The 15,245-nt window shown below is 59.8% G+C and overlaps 1 protein-coding gene across 1 annotated transcript in view; it reads right to left on the minus strand.

Annotated features, from left to right (window-relative positions):
- The window catches only part of USP24 (ubiquitin specific peptidase 24), a 114,802-nt gene extending 103,007 nt beyond the window's left edge, over nt 1-11,795 (minus strand). Inside the window, 3 exon segments of the mRNA XM_073544547.1 lie at nt 11,420-11,526; nt 11,529-11,621; nt 11,624-11,795. Of these exon segments, the coding sequence (XP_073400648.1) occupies nt 11,420-11,526; nt 11,529-11,621; nt 11,624-11,663 (240 nt within the window). The 5' untranslated portion in view covers nt 11,664-11,795.
- Between the last annotated feature and the right edge of the window lie 3,450 nt (nt 11,796-15,245).

Consider the following 15,245-nt stretch of genomic DNA (forward strand, 5'->3'; position numbering starts at 1 on the left):
GATGGTTTAGGTGTCTGTGGTGGTCTTATTGCCCAGTAGCAGTGATTCCAGCTGCTGATAACTCTTACTAACGGCGCCAAGTATCCGCACAGTGCAATCAGCTTACAGGCGGCTCTGATCCGCTCTTAGTTTAAAGGGATTTATGTCAATGATCTCGATGTGATATTCTCCTGTCTTCATGCTGCGCGGATATAAGAAACTGGATTATCTCCGCTGACATTGCTATTTTCCCTGGGATGATTTAACCACACATGCAGCTCTATGGCACGGAAAAAGATAACTGCAGACTTTAGTAATACTACAACTCCCAGCATGTTGTGGAGGAGGCACGCTTAACATGATTTCTGTCAGCTTGGGAATAATTTTTTTTTTTCAATGTAGGGTAATGACTGTGAGGGGGGCGATCGCACATATAAAGCCAACTCTCCTGCCTCCAGAGCGACGCTCTGATTATGTGATTGTGTCGCTCACTATGACCTGGTCAGGAAGTGGAGGAGTCTAACACAAGCTGACCACAGATATGTACAGTGCTCCTCCGTTCTACGAAACCAAATGCCCACCTACTCGGCCATTTCCTTCCCCGGCACGGCCGGGATCAAATAGGGAGGCTTAGTGGTTTATGAGTGATGTGGTGTGGTGTCCTGATTTTGAGGGGAAATATGGCAGCGGACTCTCATCCTGGAGAAGGAAGCATCTGGCAAGTGCAGGAGAGGCCAGAGGTGGGACCTGAACCTCCAGATGTTACAAGTAGCATTCACTTCTGTAGAACCGTTTCTTTAAAAAAAAAAAATACATACAACTGCTTCATAGACTCCCTCCCTTACTGAGGCCCTTTCCTCACAATCCTACTCTATAATAATTGTGCTCAAGGTGATGGAAATCCTCCCTCCATGTACTGACTGCCTGCTGAGCTCTTGCTTATAACCCAGTGACCAATCTGTGGTAGCGCTGCAGTGTAAAGTATGGAGAAGAACAGAAGAGCAGCCTGAGCTCCTGATTAGACAGGAGGTGAAAGACTACTACAGACACCAACACACAGTGCAGGTGAACTGGAGCCACTATTCAGAGATGCCTCGTAATAACAGCTGGCACCGAAGATGATAACGAGTGCAGCTCTGGAGTATAATACAGGATGTAACTCAGGATCAGTAATGTAATGTATGTACACAGTGACTGCACCAGCAGAATAGTGAGTGCAGCTCTGGGGTATAATACAGGATGTAACTCAGGATCAGTACAGGATCAGTAATGTAATGTATGTACACAGTGACTGCACCAGCAGAATAGTGAGTGCAGCTCTGGGGTATAATACAGGATGTAACTCAGGATCAGTAATGTAATGTATGTACACAGTGACTGCACCAGCAGAATAGTGAGTGCAGCTCTGGGGTATAATACAGGATGTAACTCAGGATCAGTAATGTAATGTATGTACACAGTGACTGCACCAGCAGAATAATGAGTGCAGCTCTGGGGTATAATACAGGATGTAACTCAGGATCAGTAATGTAATGTATGTACACAGTGACTGCACCAGCAGAATAATGAGTGCAGCTCTGGGGTATAATACAGGATGTAACTCAAGATCAGTACAGGATCAGTTATGTAATGTACAAAGTGACTGCACGAGCAGAATAGTGAGTGCAGCTCTGGGGTATAATACATCTCATGTCATTCCACTGCATCTCAGCCCCGAAACCGCGAGTGCCGACACTACGGGAACGGCGTCGGCACGAGAGGCAAGCATGGGCTTTATTATTTTATTGTGGCCAAAATTTAGTTTAAGAAGGAATTGTCATAGTAGTGGACAACCCCTTTAAGATTGTGTTCACATCAGGCAAAGACTACATAAATGTATAAGAAAAAATCAGTAAAAAAAAAAAAACAAACAAAACAAGGTAGAACGACACCAAGGTTTCATATTTTGGACTGCATTTGCCCAAATGAACTTATTTGGCAAAATCCAGAGTGGCTCACTTCTGCATCGAAGGTGAATAGTGCAGATGAAATTATGACCCCGCAAAGATCTGGAGGTTCTCTATTCGCATCCTGTGCCTTCGAATAGGACACACACAGTGTCTCTGGAATACGTCTCACACCTGGCTCTCAGGACGGCAACATACACTTTAATCGCTGTCTGAATTCCATTTTTTTTAATGGATTCAGGCGGAAGCCCCAGATGTGATCATGAATGTGAACTTGGGCTTACACTGAACGTCACCTGTGTGCGGACTAATCGCACTATACGTCAGCTACACGGCTGTAACATGAAGTGACAGTCATATATAATTTCACCAGTCGACAAGTTCATGTAGCCTGGACACCAGGACAATCATGTGTATGTGCTGCTGACAGGAGGAGTATCTCTATATATCCAGGCATCACAACAGAGGGCGGTGCATCCATGACAGAGAGACCCCCAAAATATCCATAAGTCCAGGAAGACCTGAAAACTGACAGCTCTGGGATCTCATCACTCCTCAAACTGGGAAGAACCCGAGATGAATAGAAGAACACAAGACCGCAGAGGAGCAGCCAATACTGCCCCCGAGAAGTCCAGACACTGGGAGGCCCCCCAGAAATGACAGGCACCGGAAGGACTAATATGTCACATATCCCATTCCCCCAAGTGTGTCACATACATGTCTCCCCATGTACACCTCCTGTCTCCATGCAGCCCCGTCACACATGTCCCCCCCTCGCTCTCTCCTCCTCACACACGTCCCCCCCTCCTCCTCTCACACACGTCCCCCCCTCGCTCCCCCCTCCTCCTCTCACACACACACACGTCCCCCCCTCCTCCTCTCACGTCCCCCCCCTCGCTCCCCCTCCTCCTGACACACACACGTCCCCCCCTCGTTCCCTCCTCTCACACACACACGTCCCCTTCCTCCTCCTCACACACACACGTCCCCCCCTCCTCCTCTCACACACACACGTCCCCCCCCTCCTCCTCTCACACACACACGTCCCCCCCCTCCTCCTCTCACACACACACGTCCCCCCCTCCTCCTCTCACACACACGCACGTCCCCCCCTCCTCCTCTCACACACACGCACGTCCCCCCCTCCTCCTCTCACACACACGCACGTCCCCCCCTCCTCCTCTCACACACACGCACGTCCCCCCCTCCTCCTCTCACACACACGCACGTCCCCCCCTCCTCCTCTCACACACACGCACGTCCCCCCCTCCTCCTCTCTCACACGCACGCACGTCCCCCCCTCCTCCTCTCTCACACGCACGCACGTCCCCCCCTCCTCCTCTCTCACACGCACGCACGTCCCCCCCTCCTCCTCTCTCACACGCACGCACGTCCCCCCCTCCTCCTCTCTCACACGCACGCACGTCCCCCCTCCTCCTCTCACACGCACGCACGTCCCCCCCTCCTCCTCTCACACGCACGTCCCCCCTCCTCCTCTCACACGCACGCACGTCCACCCCTCCTCCTCTCACACGCACGCACGTCCCCCCCTCCTCCTCTCACACGCACGCACGTCCCCCCCTCCTCCTCTCACACGCACGCACGTCCCCCCCTCCTCCTCTCACACGCACGCACGTCCCCCCCATCCTCCTCTCACACGCACGCACGTCCCCCCCATCCTCCTCTCACACGCACGCACGTCCCCCCCATCCTCCTCTCACACACACACGTCCCCCCATCCTCCTCTCACACACACACACGTCCCCCATCCTCCTCTCACACACACACGTCCCCCCCCTCCTCCTCTCACACACACACACACACGTCCCCCCCCTCCTCCTCTCACACACAAGTCCCCCCCTCCTCCTCTCACACACAAGTCCCCCCCCCCTCCTCCTCTCACACACAAGTCCCCCCCTCGCTCCCTCCTCCTCCTCTCACACACACGTCCCCCCCTCGCTCCCTCCTCCTCCTCTCACACACACGTCCCCCCCCTCGCTCCCTCCTCCTCCTCTCACACACACGTCCCCCCCTCGCTCCCTCCTCCTCCTCTCACACACACGTCCCCCCCTCGCTCCCTCCTCCTCCTCTCACACACACGTCCCCCCTCGCTCCCTCCTCCTCCTCTCACACACACGTCCCCCCCTCGCTCCCTCCTCCTCCTCTCACACACGTCCCCCCCTCGCTCCCTCCTCCTCCTCTCACACACACGTCCCCCCCTCGCTCCCTCCTCCTCCTCTCACACACACGTCCCCCCCTCGCTCCCTCCTCCTCCTCTCACACACACGTCCCCCCCTCGCTCCCTCCTCCTCCTCTCACACACACGTCCCCCCCTCGCTCCCTCCTCCTCTCACACGTCCCCCCCTCGCTCCCTCCTCCTCTCACACGTCCCCCCCTCGCTCCCTCCTCCTCTCACACGTCCCCCCCTCGCTCCCTCCTCCTCTCACACACACGTCCCCCCCTCGCTCCCTCCTCTCACACACACGTCCCCCCCTCGCTCCCTCCTCCTCCTCTCACACACACACGTCCCCCCCTCTCTCCCTCCTCCCACACACACGTCGCTCCCTCCTCCTCCTCTCACACACACACGTCCCCCCCTCTCTCCCTCCTCCCACACACACACGTCCCCCCCTCTCTCCCTCCTCCTCCTCTCACACACACACGTCGCTCCCTCCTCCTCCTCTCACACACACGTCCCCCCCTCGCTCCCTCCTCCTCCTCCTCTCACACACACGTCCCCCCCCTCGCTCCCTCCTCCTCCTCTCACACACACGTCCCCCCCTCGCTCCCTCCTCCTCCTCTCACACACACGTCCCCCCCTCCTCCTCTCACACACACGTCCCCCCCTCCTCCTCCTCTCACACACACGTCCCCCCTCCTCCTCCTCCTCTCACACACACGTCCCCCCTCCTCCTCCTCCTCTCACACACACGTCCCCCCCTCCTCCTCCTCTCACACACACGTCCCCCCCTCCTCCTCCTCTCACACACACGTCCCCCCCTCCTCCTCCTCCTCTCACACACACGTCCCCCCCTCCTCCTCCTCTCACACACACGTCCCCCTCCTCCTCCTCTCACACACACGTCCCCCCCTCCTCCTCCTCTCACACACACGTCCCCCCCTCTCTCCCTCCTCCCACACACACACGTCCCCCCCTCTCTCCCTCCTCCCACACACACACGTCCCCCCCTCTCTCCCTCCTCCTCCTCTCACACACACACGTCGCTCCCTCCTCCTCCTCCTCTCACACACACGTCCCCCCCTCGCTCCCTCCTCCTCCTCCTCTCACACACACGTCCCCCCCCTCGCTCCCTCCTCCTCCTCTCACACACACGTCCCCCCCTCGCTCCCTCCTCCTCCTCTCACACACACGTCCCCCCCTCCTCCTCCTCTCACACACACGTCCCCCCTCCTCCTCCTCCTCTCACACACACGTCCCCCCCTCCTCCTCCTCCTCTCACACACACGTCCCCCCCTCCTCCTCCTCCTCTCACACACACGTCCCCCCCTCCTCCTCCTCCTCTCACACACACGTCCCCCCCCTCCTCCTCCTCCTCTCACACACACGTCCCCCCCTCCTCCTCCTCCTCTCACACACACGTCCCCCCCTCCTCCTCCTCCTCTCACACACACACGTCCCCCCCTCCTCCTCCTCCTCTCACACACACACGTCCCCCCCTCCTCCTCCTCCTCTCACACACACACGTCCCCCCCTCCTCCTCCTCCTCTCACACACACACGTCCCCCCCTCCTCCTCCTCCTCTCACACACACACGTCCCCCCCTCCTCCTCCTCCTCTCACACACACACGTCCCCCCCCTCCTCCTCTCACACACACGTCCCCCCCCTCCTCCTCTCACACACACGTCCCCCCCTCCTCCTCCTCCTCTCACACACACGTCCCCCCCTCCTCCTCCTCCTCTCACACACACGTCCCCCCCTCCTCCTCCTCCTCTCACACACACGTCCCCCCCTCCTCCTCCTCCTCTCACACACACGTCCCCCCCTCCTCCTCCTCCTCTCACACACACGTCCCCCCCTCCTCCTCCTCCTCTCACACACACGTCCCCCCCTCCTCCTCCTCCTCTCACACACACGTCCCCCCCTCCTCCTCCTCCTCTCACACACACGTCCCCCCCTCCTCCTCCTCCTCTCACACACACGTCCCCCCCTCCTCCTCCTCCTCTCACACACACGTCCCCCCCTCCTCCTCCTCCTCTCACACACACGTCCCCCCCTCCTCCTCCTCCTCTCACACACACGTCCCCCCCTCCTCCTCCTCCTCTCACACACACGTCCCCCCCTCCTCCTCCTCCTCTCACACACACGTCCCCCCCTCCTCCTCCTCCTCTCACACACACGTCCCCCCCTCCTCCTCCTCCTCTCACACACACGTCCCCCCCTCCTCCTCCTCCTCTCACACACACGTCCCCCCCTCCTCCTCCTCCTCTCACACACACGTCCCCCCCTCCTCCTCCTCCTCTCACACACACGTCCCCCCCTCCTCCTCCTCCTCTCACACACACGTCCCCCCCTCCTCCTCCTCCTCTCACACACACGTCCCCCCCTCCTCCTCCTCCTCTCACACACACGTCCCCCCCTCCTCCTCCTCCTCTCACACACACGTCCCCCCCTCCTCCTCCTCCTCTCACACACACGTCCCCCCCTCCTCCTCCTCCTCTCACACACACGTCCCCCCCTCCTCCTCCTCCTCTCACACACACGTCCCCCCCTCCTCCTCCTCCTCTCACACACACGTCCCCCCCTCCTCCTCCTCCTCTCACACACACGTCCCCCCCTCCTCCTCCTCCTCTCACACACACGTCCCCCCCTCCTCCTCCTCCTCTCACACACACGTCCCCCCCTCCTCCTCCTCCTCTCACACACACGTCCCCCCCTCCTCCTCCTCCTCTCACACACACGTCCCCCCCTCCTCCTCCTCCTCTCACACACACACGTCCCCCCCTCCTCCTCCTCCTCTCACACACACACGTCCCCCCCTCCTCCTCCTCCTCTCACACACACACGTCCCCCCCTCCTCCTCCTCCTCTCACACACACACGTCCCCCCCTCCTCCTCCTCCTCTCACACACACACGTCCCCCCCTCCTCCTCCTCCTCTCACACACACGTCCCCCTCCTCCTCCTCTCACACACACGTCCCCCCCTCCTCCTCTCACACACACGTCCCCCCCTCCTCCTCCTCCTCTCACACACACGTCCCCCCCTCCTCCTCCTCCTCTCACACACACGTCCCCCCCTCCTCCTCCTCCTCTCACACACACGTCCCCCCCTCCTCCTCCTCTCACACACACGTCCCCCCCTCCTCCTCCTCCTCTCACACACACGTCCCCCCCTCCTCCTCCTCTCACACACACGTCCCCCCCTCCTCCTCCTCCTCTCACACACACGTCCCCCCCTCCTCCTCCTCTCACACACACGTCCCCCCCTCCTCCTCCTCCTCTCACACACACGTCCCCCCCTCCTCCTCCTCCTCTCACACACACGTCCCCCCCTCCTCCTCCTCCTCTCACACACACGTCCCCCCCCTCCTCCTCCTCCTCTCACACACACGTCCCCCCCTCCTCCTCCTCCTCTCACACACACGTCCCCCCCTCCTCCTCCTCCTCTCACACACACGTCCCCCCCTCCTCCTCCTCCTCTCACACACACGTCCCCCCCTCCTCCTCCTCCTCTCACACACACGTCCCCCCCTCCTCCTCCTCCTCTCACACACACGTCCCCCCCTCCTCCTCCTCCTCTCACACACACGTCCCCCCCTCCTCCTCCTCCTCTCACACACACGTCCCCCCCTCCTCCTCCTCCTCTCACACACACGTCCCCCCCTCCTCCTCCTCCTCTCACACACACGTCCCCCCCTCCTCCTCCTCCTCTCACACACACGTCCCCCCCTCCTCCTCCTCCTCTCACACACACGTCCCCCCCTCCTCCTCCTCCTCTCACACACACGTCCCCCCCTCCTCCTCCTCCTCTCACACACACGTCCCCCCCTCCTCCTCCTCCTCTCACACACACGTCCCCCCTCCTCCTCCTCTCACACACACGTCCCCCCCTCCTCCTCCTCCTCTCACACACACGTCCCCCCCTCCTCCTCCTCCTCTCACACACACGTCCCCCCCCTCCTCCTCCTCTCACACACACGTCCCCCCCTCCTCCTCCTCTCACACACACGTCCCCCCCTCCTCCTCCTCTCACACACACGTCCCCCCCTCCTCCTCCTCTCACACACACGTCCCCCCCTCCTCCTCCTCTCACACACACGTCCCCCCCTCCTCCTCCTCTCACACACACGTCCCCCCCTCCTCCTCCTCTCACACACACGTCCCCCCCTCCTCCTCCTCTCACACACACGTCCCCCCCTCCTCCTCCTCTCACACACACGTCCCCCCCTCCTCCTCCTCTCACACACACGTCCCCCCCTCCTCCTCCTCTCACACACACGTCCCCCCCTCCTCCTCCTCTCACACACACGTCCCCCCCTCCTCCTCCTCTCACACACACGTCCCCCCCTCCTCCTCCTCTCACACACACGTCCCCCCCTCCTCCTCCTCTCACCTCTCACGACACACGTCCCCCCCTCCTCCTCCTCTCACACACACGTCCCCCCCCCTCCTCCTCACACGTCCTCTCACACACACGTCCCCCCCTCTCCTCTCCACCTCTCACACACGTCCCCCCCTCCTCCTCCTCTCACACACACGTCCCCCCCTCCTCCTCCTCTCACACACACGTCCCCCCCTCCTCCTCCTCTCACACACACGTCCCCCCTCCTCCTCTCTCTCACACACGTCCCCCCCCTCCTCCTCCTCTCACACACACGTCCCCCCCTCGCTCCTCACCTCCTCCTCCTCCTCTCACACACACGTCCCCCCCTCCTCCTCCTCTCACACACACGTCCCCCCCTCCTCCCTCCTCTCCTCTCCACACACACGTCCCCCCTCGCTCCCTCCTCCTCCTCTCACACACACGTCCCCCTCGCTCCCTCCTCCTCCTCTCACACACACGTCCCCCCCTCGCTCCCTCCTCCTCCTCTCACACACACGTCCCCCCCCTCGCTCCCTCCTCCTCCTCTCACACACACGTCCCCCCCTCGCTCCCTCCTCCTCCTCTCACACACACGTCCCCCCCACGCTCCCTCCTCCTCCTCTCACACACGTCCCCCTCGCTCCCTCCTCCTCTCTCACACACACGTCCCCCCTCGCTCCCTCCTCCTCCTCTCACACACACGTCCCCCCCTCGCTCCCTCCTCCTCCTCTCACACACACGTCCCCCCTCGCTCCCTCCTCCTCCTCTCACACACACGTCCCCCCCTCGCTCCCTCCTCCTCCTCTCACACACACGTCCCCCCCTCGCTCCCTCCTCCTCCTCTCACACACACGTCCCCCCCTCGCTCCTCCTCCTCCTCTCACACACACGTCCCCCTCGCTCCCTCCTCCTCTCACACACACGTCCCCCCTCGCTCCCTCCTCCTCCTCTCACACACACGTCCCCCCCTCGCTCCCTCCTCCTCCTCTCACACACACGTCCCCCCCTCGCTCCCTCCTCCTCCTCTCACACACACGTCCCCCCTCGCTCCCTCCTCCTCCTCTCACACACACGTCCCCCCCTCGCTCCTCCTCCTCCTCTCACACGTCCCCCCCCCTCGCTCCCTCCTCCTCCTCTCACACACACGTCCCCCCCTCGCTCCCTCCTCCTCCTCTCACACACACGTCCCCCCCCTCGCTCCCTCCTCCTCTCTCACACACACGTCCCCCCCTCGCTCCCTCCTCCCTCCTCTCACACACACGTCCCCCCCTCGCTCCCTCCTCCTCCTCTCACACACACGTCCCCCCTCGCTCCCTCCTCCTCCTCTCACACACACGTCCCCCCCTCGCTCCCTCCTCCTCCTCTCACACGTCCCCCCCTCGCTCCCTTCCTCCTCCTCTCACACACACGTCCCCCCCTCGCTCCCTCCTCCTCCTCTCACACACAACGTCCCCCCCCTCGCTCCCCTCCTCCTCCTCTCACCACACGTCCACCTCCCCCTCGCGCCCCTCCTCCTCCTCTCACGACACACGTCCCCCCCTCGCTCCCTCCTCCTCCTCTCACACACACGTCCCCCCCTCGCTCCCTCCTCCTCCTCTCACACACACGTCCCCCCCCTCGCTCCCTCCTCCTCTCACACACACGTCCCCCCTCGCTCCCTCCTCCTCCTCTCACACACACGTCCCCCCCTCGCTCCCTCCTCCTCCTCTCACACACACGTCCCCCCCTCGCTCCCTCCTCCTCCTCTCACACACACGTCCCCCCTCGCTCCCTCCTCCTCCTCTCACACACACGTCCCCCCCTCGCTCCCTCCTCTCTCACACACACGTCCCCCCTCGCTCCTCCTCCTCCTCTCACACACACGTCCCCCCCTCCGCTCCCTCCTCCTCCTCTCACACACACGTCCCCCCCTCGCTCCCTCCTCCTCCTCTCACACACACGTCCCCCCCTCGCTCCCTCCTCCTCCTCTCACACACACGTCCCCCCTCGCTCCCTCCTCCTCCTCTCACACACACGTCCCCCCCTCGCTCCCTCCTCCTCCTCTCACACACACGTCCCCCCCTCGCTCCCTCCTCCTCCTCTCACACACACGTCCCCCCCTCGCTCCCTCCTCCTCTCTCACACACACGTCCCCCCTCGCTCCCTCCTCCTCCTCTCACACACACGTCCCCCCCTCGCTCCTCCTCCTCCTCTCACACACACGTCCCCCCCTCGCTCCCTCTCCTCCTCTCACACACACGTCCCCCCCTCGCTCCCTCTCTCCTCACACGTCCCCCTCGCTCCTCCTCTATCACACACACGTCCCCCCCTCGCTCCCTCCTCCTCCTCTCACACACACGTCCCCCCTCGCTCCTCCTCCTCCTCTCACACACACGTCCCCCCTCGCTCCCTCCTCCTCCTCTCAACACACACGTCCCCCCCTCGCTCCTCCTCCTCCTCTCACACACACGTCCCCCCTCGCTCCCTCCTCCTCCTCTCACACACACGTCCCCCCCTCGCTCCCTCCTCCTCCTCTCACACACACGTCCCCCCTCGCTCCTCCTCCTCCTCTCACACACACGTCCCCCCCTCGCTCCCTCCTCTCTCACACACACGTCCCCCCCTCGCTCCCCTCCCTCCTGTCACACACGGATCCCCCTCGCTCCCTCCTCCTGTCACACACGGGTCCCCCTCGCTCCCTCCTCCTGTCACACACGGGTCCCCCTCGCTCCCTCCTCCTGTCACACACGGGTCCCCCTCGCTCCCTCCTCCTGTCACACACGGGTCCCCCTCGCTCCTCCTCCTGTCACACACGGGTCCCCCTCGCTCCCTCCTCCTGTCACACACGGGTCCCCTCGCTCCATCCTCCTGTCACACACGGGCCCCCTCGCTCCCTCCTCCTGTCACACACGGGCCCCCCTCGCTCCCTCCTCCTGTCACACATGGCGGAGGTCTGACAGCTACTCTCACCTCGGGCTCCACCACCTCATGGTAGGCGGGGGGCGGGTCGAAGCCTGTGCTCCTGCTGCTGTCACTCCGGGAGCCGCTGTCCATGGGCTCATAGCCGTAGTCCAGGCGGGCCGCTCGTTCGTCAGCAGAGCCACCGCCTCGTTAATGTCGTTCTTTGCCAGGCGCAGGGCCTTGCGGATGGCGCCAGGGTCCGAGAATCCATGCAGAGCAGCGTAGTCATGTGCTGCTCCTCCTCCGTCTCCATGCTGCAGCCTCCGGGGGCGGCCCGCTGCACACACCGGGAATCACGCTCTGCGCCTCACGGGAGAGTTTCTGTGCGCCGCCATGTTGACTGGCAGCCCTCACTGTCCGCCCCGGGACACGCCCACACTCTGCTGGAAACGAGGGCGGAGCGAGCCGTGTCAACTGACTTCTCACGTGATGGACCGCCATATTGTGGTTGGAAGAATGCTGTGAATGGCGGGCGTAGCACGTGATGTAATCATGTGACCCTAAGCCGGATGTGGCGGAAGCCATCTTGTGAGTGGAAGAATCTTGGCAACCATATTAAGGATGGCAGGATAATTTTTTGATGCTTACAATAATAGGAAGTTTTACAATAATAGGGTTTACAATCTGCAGAGTGTGCTAAAAAAAATCATGAGTTCAGGATTTCTTTGTCTTCTGTTTACTTTTTTTTTTAATTAAAATTTCTGTTGTTCCTCCTGAAGCGGAGCACAGTCAGGACATGTAACCGCTGCACCCGATCATTAGCTGCAGTGATGTCGTTGTAGTAGGCAGTGGACGTGGGAAGAGATTCAGTCAGATTTAATCCATTCTGAAAAATTTCTGCACACTTTCCTTCCTCGGCGTTATGTTTTCCAAGAGCTTTTTAAAAAAAAAAAAAAAGAAAGACACAAAAAACTTTAAAGCGTTAATGTTAAATGTAGAATTTAACCCCTGTGTTCTATAGGGAATGACGTCCTGTCCAGAAAAGAATGATGGATTTGAAGAATCCAAAAACTACAAAGAAAAAAAACGCAACGTGTGCACAGAGCCTAAAGGTCAATGTTAGTGGCAGGAATTATACACAGAAGGTTATTACAGTAAATATCTAATTTTATCACTTAGTTATTCTTCGGTCCAACATTCTATACCGTTATTGCTGCTGAGCCCCATATTTTCTGATTCAGAGCACCAAATCCTCTGTATAGACAAAAAAATAAAGGAGTGGATATCCCGGAAAAATATTTTATAAAATAGATTTATTTTGTTGCACTTCAGGGTGGGGCACTTTTTTTTTGGGGGGGGGCGGTGGCGTTCTCCTGTGCTGTGTATTTCCCCCGACTGATTCCTACATTTATTAGGCTGCAGCAAAGAAAATTAAGGAGAAGTGAAAAGCTGCGCCATGTGGAGTGTATGCACAATGAGGGGGCGGCACATACAGGGTTAATATATAGTCTGTAATTCCGCAGAATGATTTCTGATGGATCCGTCCCACAGATGAGTAATACGCTGGAGTGTCTCTACAGTCGTGCGCCAAATGAATCACAGTGAAGCAAGTGTTCACCGCTGACATATTCCCCGACCTGATTTACATTCGTTCTCTGTGCAAATTCTAAAACATAAGAAAAGCCAAAAAATCACAGAAGGAATCCTGGAAATCCATGAGAATTAGTGAATACTGAGCACAAAACAGAGATGTAAATGTATAGTGGATAGATATGAAAAAGATAAAAAGATAGGGGTGAGATGGAGACAAGATATATAGATAGATAATAGATAGACATATAGATATACCATAATAATAGATAGCCAATAGATGATAGATAATTCCCCACCATCCTGTAGCATGTAAGCCCGAAAGGGCAGGGTCCTCTCTCCCCTTTGTATCAGTCAGTGATATCTGTAATCTGTATGTAACCCCTTCTCATCTACAGCACCATGGAATCAATGGTGCTATATAAATAAATAATAATAATAGATAGATAGTAGATAGATAATAGACCTGTAGATAATAGACATATAGATAATAGATAAATAGATAGATTGAAAGTAGATAGAGAATAGATACAAACAAGAAAAAAAATCAGAGCAGCACAAAAATTGCAATAAGGGTGCAAGGCCCCCCAGGCATATACCAAACCTTATACTGGAATTCAAAAATGGATGCAGCACACCGTTCACATTCATGGATTTAAGGTGCTTAAATTTAATAGCCCATCACAGCAACGTTTCGGTCCTAGGTGTGGATCTTGAGGCTTGAGAAAGGTCCACACCTAGGACCAAAACGTTGCTGTGATGGGCTATTAAATTTAAGCACCTTAAATCGATGAATGTGAATGGTGTGCTGCATCCATTTTTGAATTCCTAGATAATAGATAGAGGAGGATGGGGGGGGACGTGTGCATGTGAGAGGAGGAGGGGGGACGTGCGTGTGTGTGAGACGTGCGTGTGTGTGAGAGGAGGAGTAGGGAGCGAGGGGGGACGTGTGTGTGAGAGGAGGAGGAGGGAGCGAGGGGGGACGTGTGTGTGAGAGGAGGAGGAGGGAGCGAGGGGGGATGTGTGTGTGAGAGGAGGAGGAGGGAGCGAGGGGGGGGACGTGTGTGAGAGGAGGAGGAGGGAGCGAGGGGGGGGACGTGTGTGTGAGAGGAGGAGGAGGGAGCGAGGGGGGGACGTGTGTGTGGGAGGAGGAGGAGGGAGCGAGGGGGGGACGTGTGTGTGAGAGGAGGAGGAGGGAGCGAGGGGGGGACGTGTGTGTGAGAGGAGGAGGAGGGAGCGAGGGGGGGACGTGTGTGTGTGAGAGGAGGAGGAGGGAGCGAGGGGGGGATGTGTGTGTGTGAGAGGAGGAGGAGGGAGCGAGGGGGGGACGTGTGTGTGTGAGAGGAGGAGGAGGGAGCGAGGGGGGGACGTGTGTGTGTGAGAGGAGGAGGAGGGAGCGAGGGGGGGACGTGTGTGTGTGAGAGGAGGAGGAGGAGGAGGGAGCGAGGGGGGGACGTGTGTGTGTGTGAGAGGAGGAGGGAGCGAGGGGGGGACGTGTGTGTGTGTGTGAGAGGAGGAGGAGGGAGCGAGGGGGGGACGTGAGTGTGTGTGTGAGAGGAGGAGGAGGGAGCGAGGGGGGGACGTGTGTGTGAGAGGAGGAGGAGGAGGGAGCGAGGGGGGGACGTGTGTGTGAGAGGAGGAGGAGGAGGGAGCGAGGGGGGGACGTGTGTGTGTGAGAGGAGGAGGGAGCGAGGGGGGGACGTGTGTGTGTGAGAGGAGGAGGAGGAGGGAGCGAGGGGGGGACGTGTGTGTGTGAGAGGAGGAGGGAGCGAGGGGGGGACGTGTGTGTGTGAGAGGAGGAGGGAGCGAGGGGGGACGTGTGTGTGTGAGAGGAGGAGGAGGGAGCGAGGGGGGGACGTGTGTGTGTGAGAGGAGGAGGAGGGAGCGAGGGGGGACGTGTGTGTGAGAGGAGGAGGAGGAGGGAGCGAGGGGGGGACGTGTGTGTGAGAGGAGGAGGAGGAGGGAGCGAGGGGGGGACGTGTGTGTGAAAGGAGGAGGAGGAGGGAGCGAGGGGGGGACGTGTGTGTGAGAGGAGGAGGAGGAGGAGGGAGCGAGGGGGGGACGTGTGTGTGAGAGGAGGAGGAGGAGGAGGGAGCGAGGGGGGGGACGTGTGTGTGAGAGGAGGAGGAGGAGGAGGGAGCGACGTGTGTGTGTGAGAGGAGGAGGAGGGAGCGAGGGGGGGACGTGTGTGTGAGAGGAGGAGGAGGAGGAGGGAGCGACGTGTGTGTGAGAGGAGGAGGAGGAGGAGGGAGCGACGTGTGTGTGAGAGGAGGAGGAGGAGGGAGCGACGTGTGTGTGAGAGGAG

The sequence above is a fragment of the Dendrobates tinctorius genome, unplaced genomic scaffold, assembly GCF_039654945.1.
Source record: "Dendrobates tinctorius isolate UK_male_01 unplaced genomic scaffold, ASM3965494v1 ptg000138l, whole genome shotgun sequence".
Lineage (NCBI taxonomy): Eukaryota > Metazoa > Chordata > Amphibia > Anura > Dendrobatidae > Dendrobates > Dendrobates tinctorius.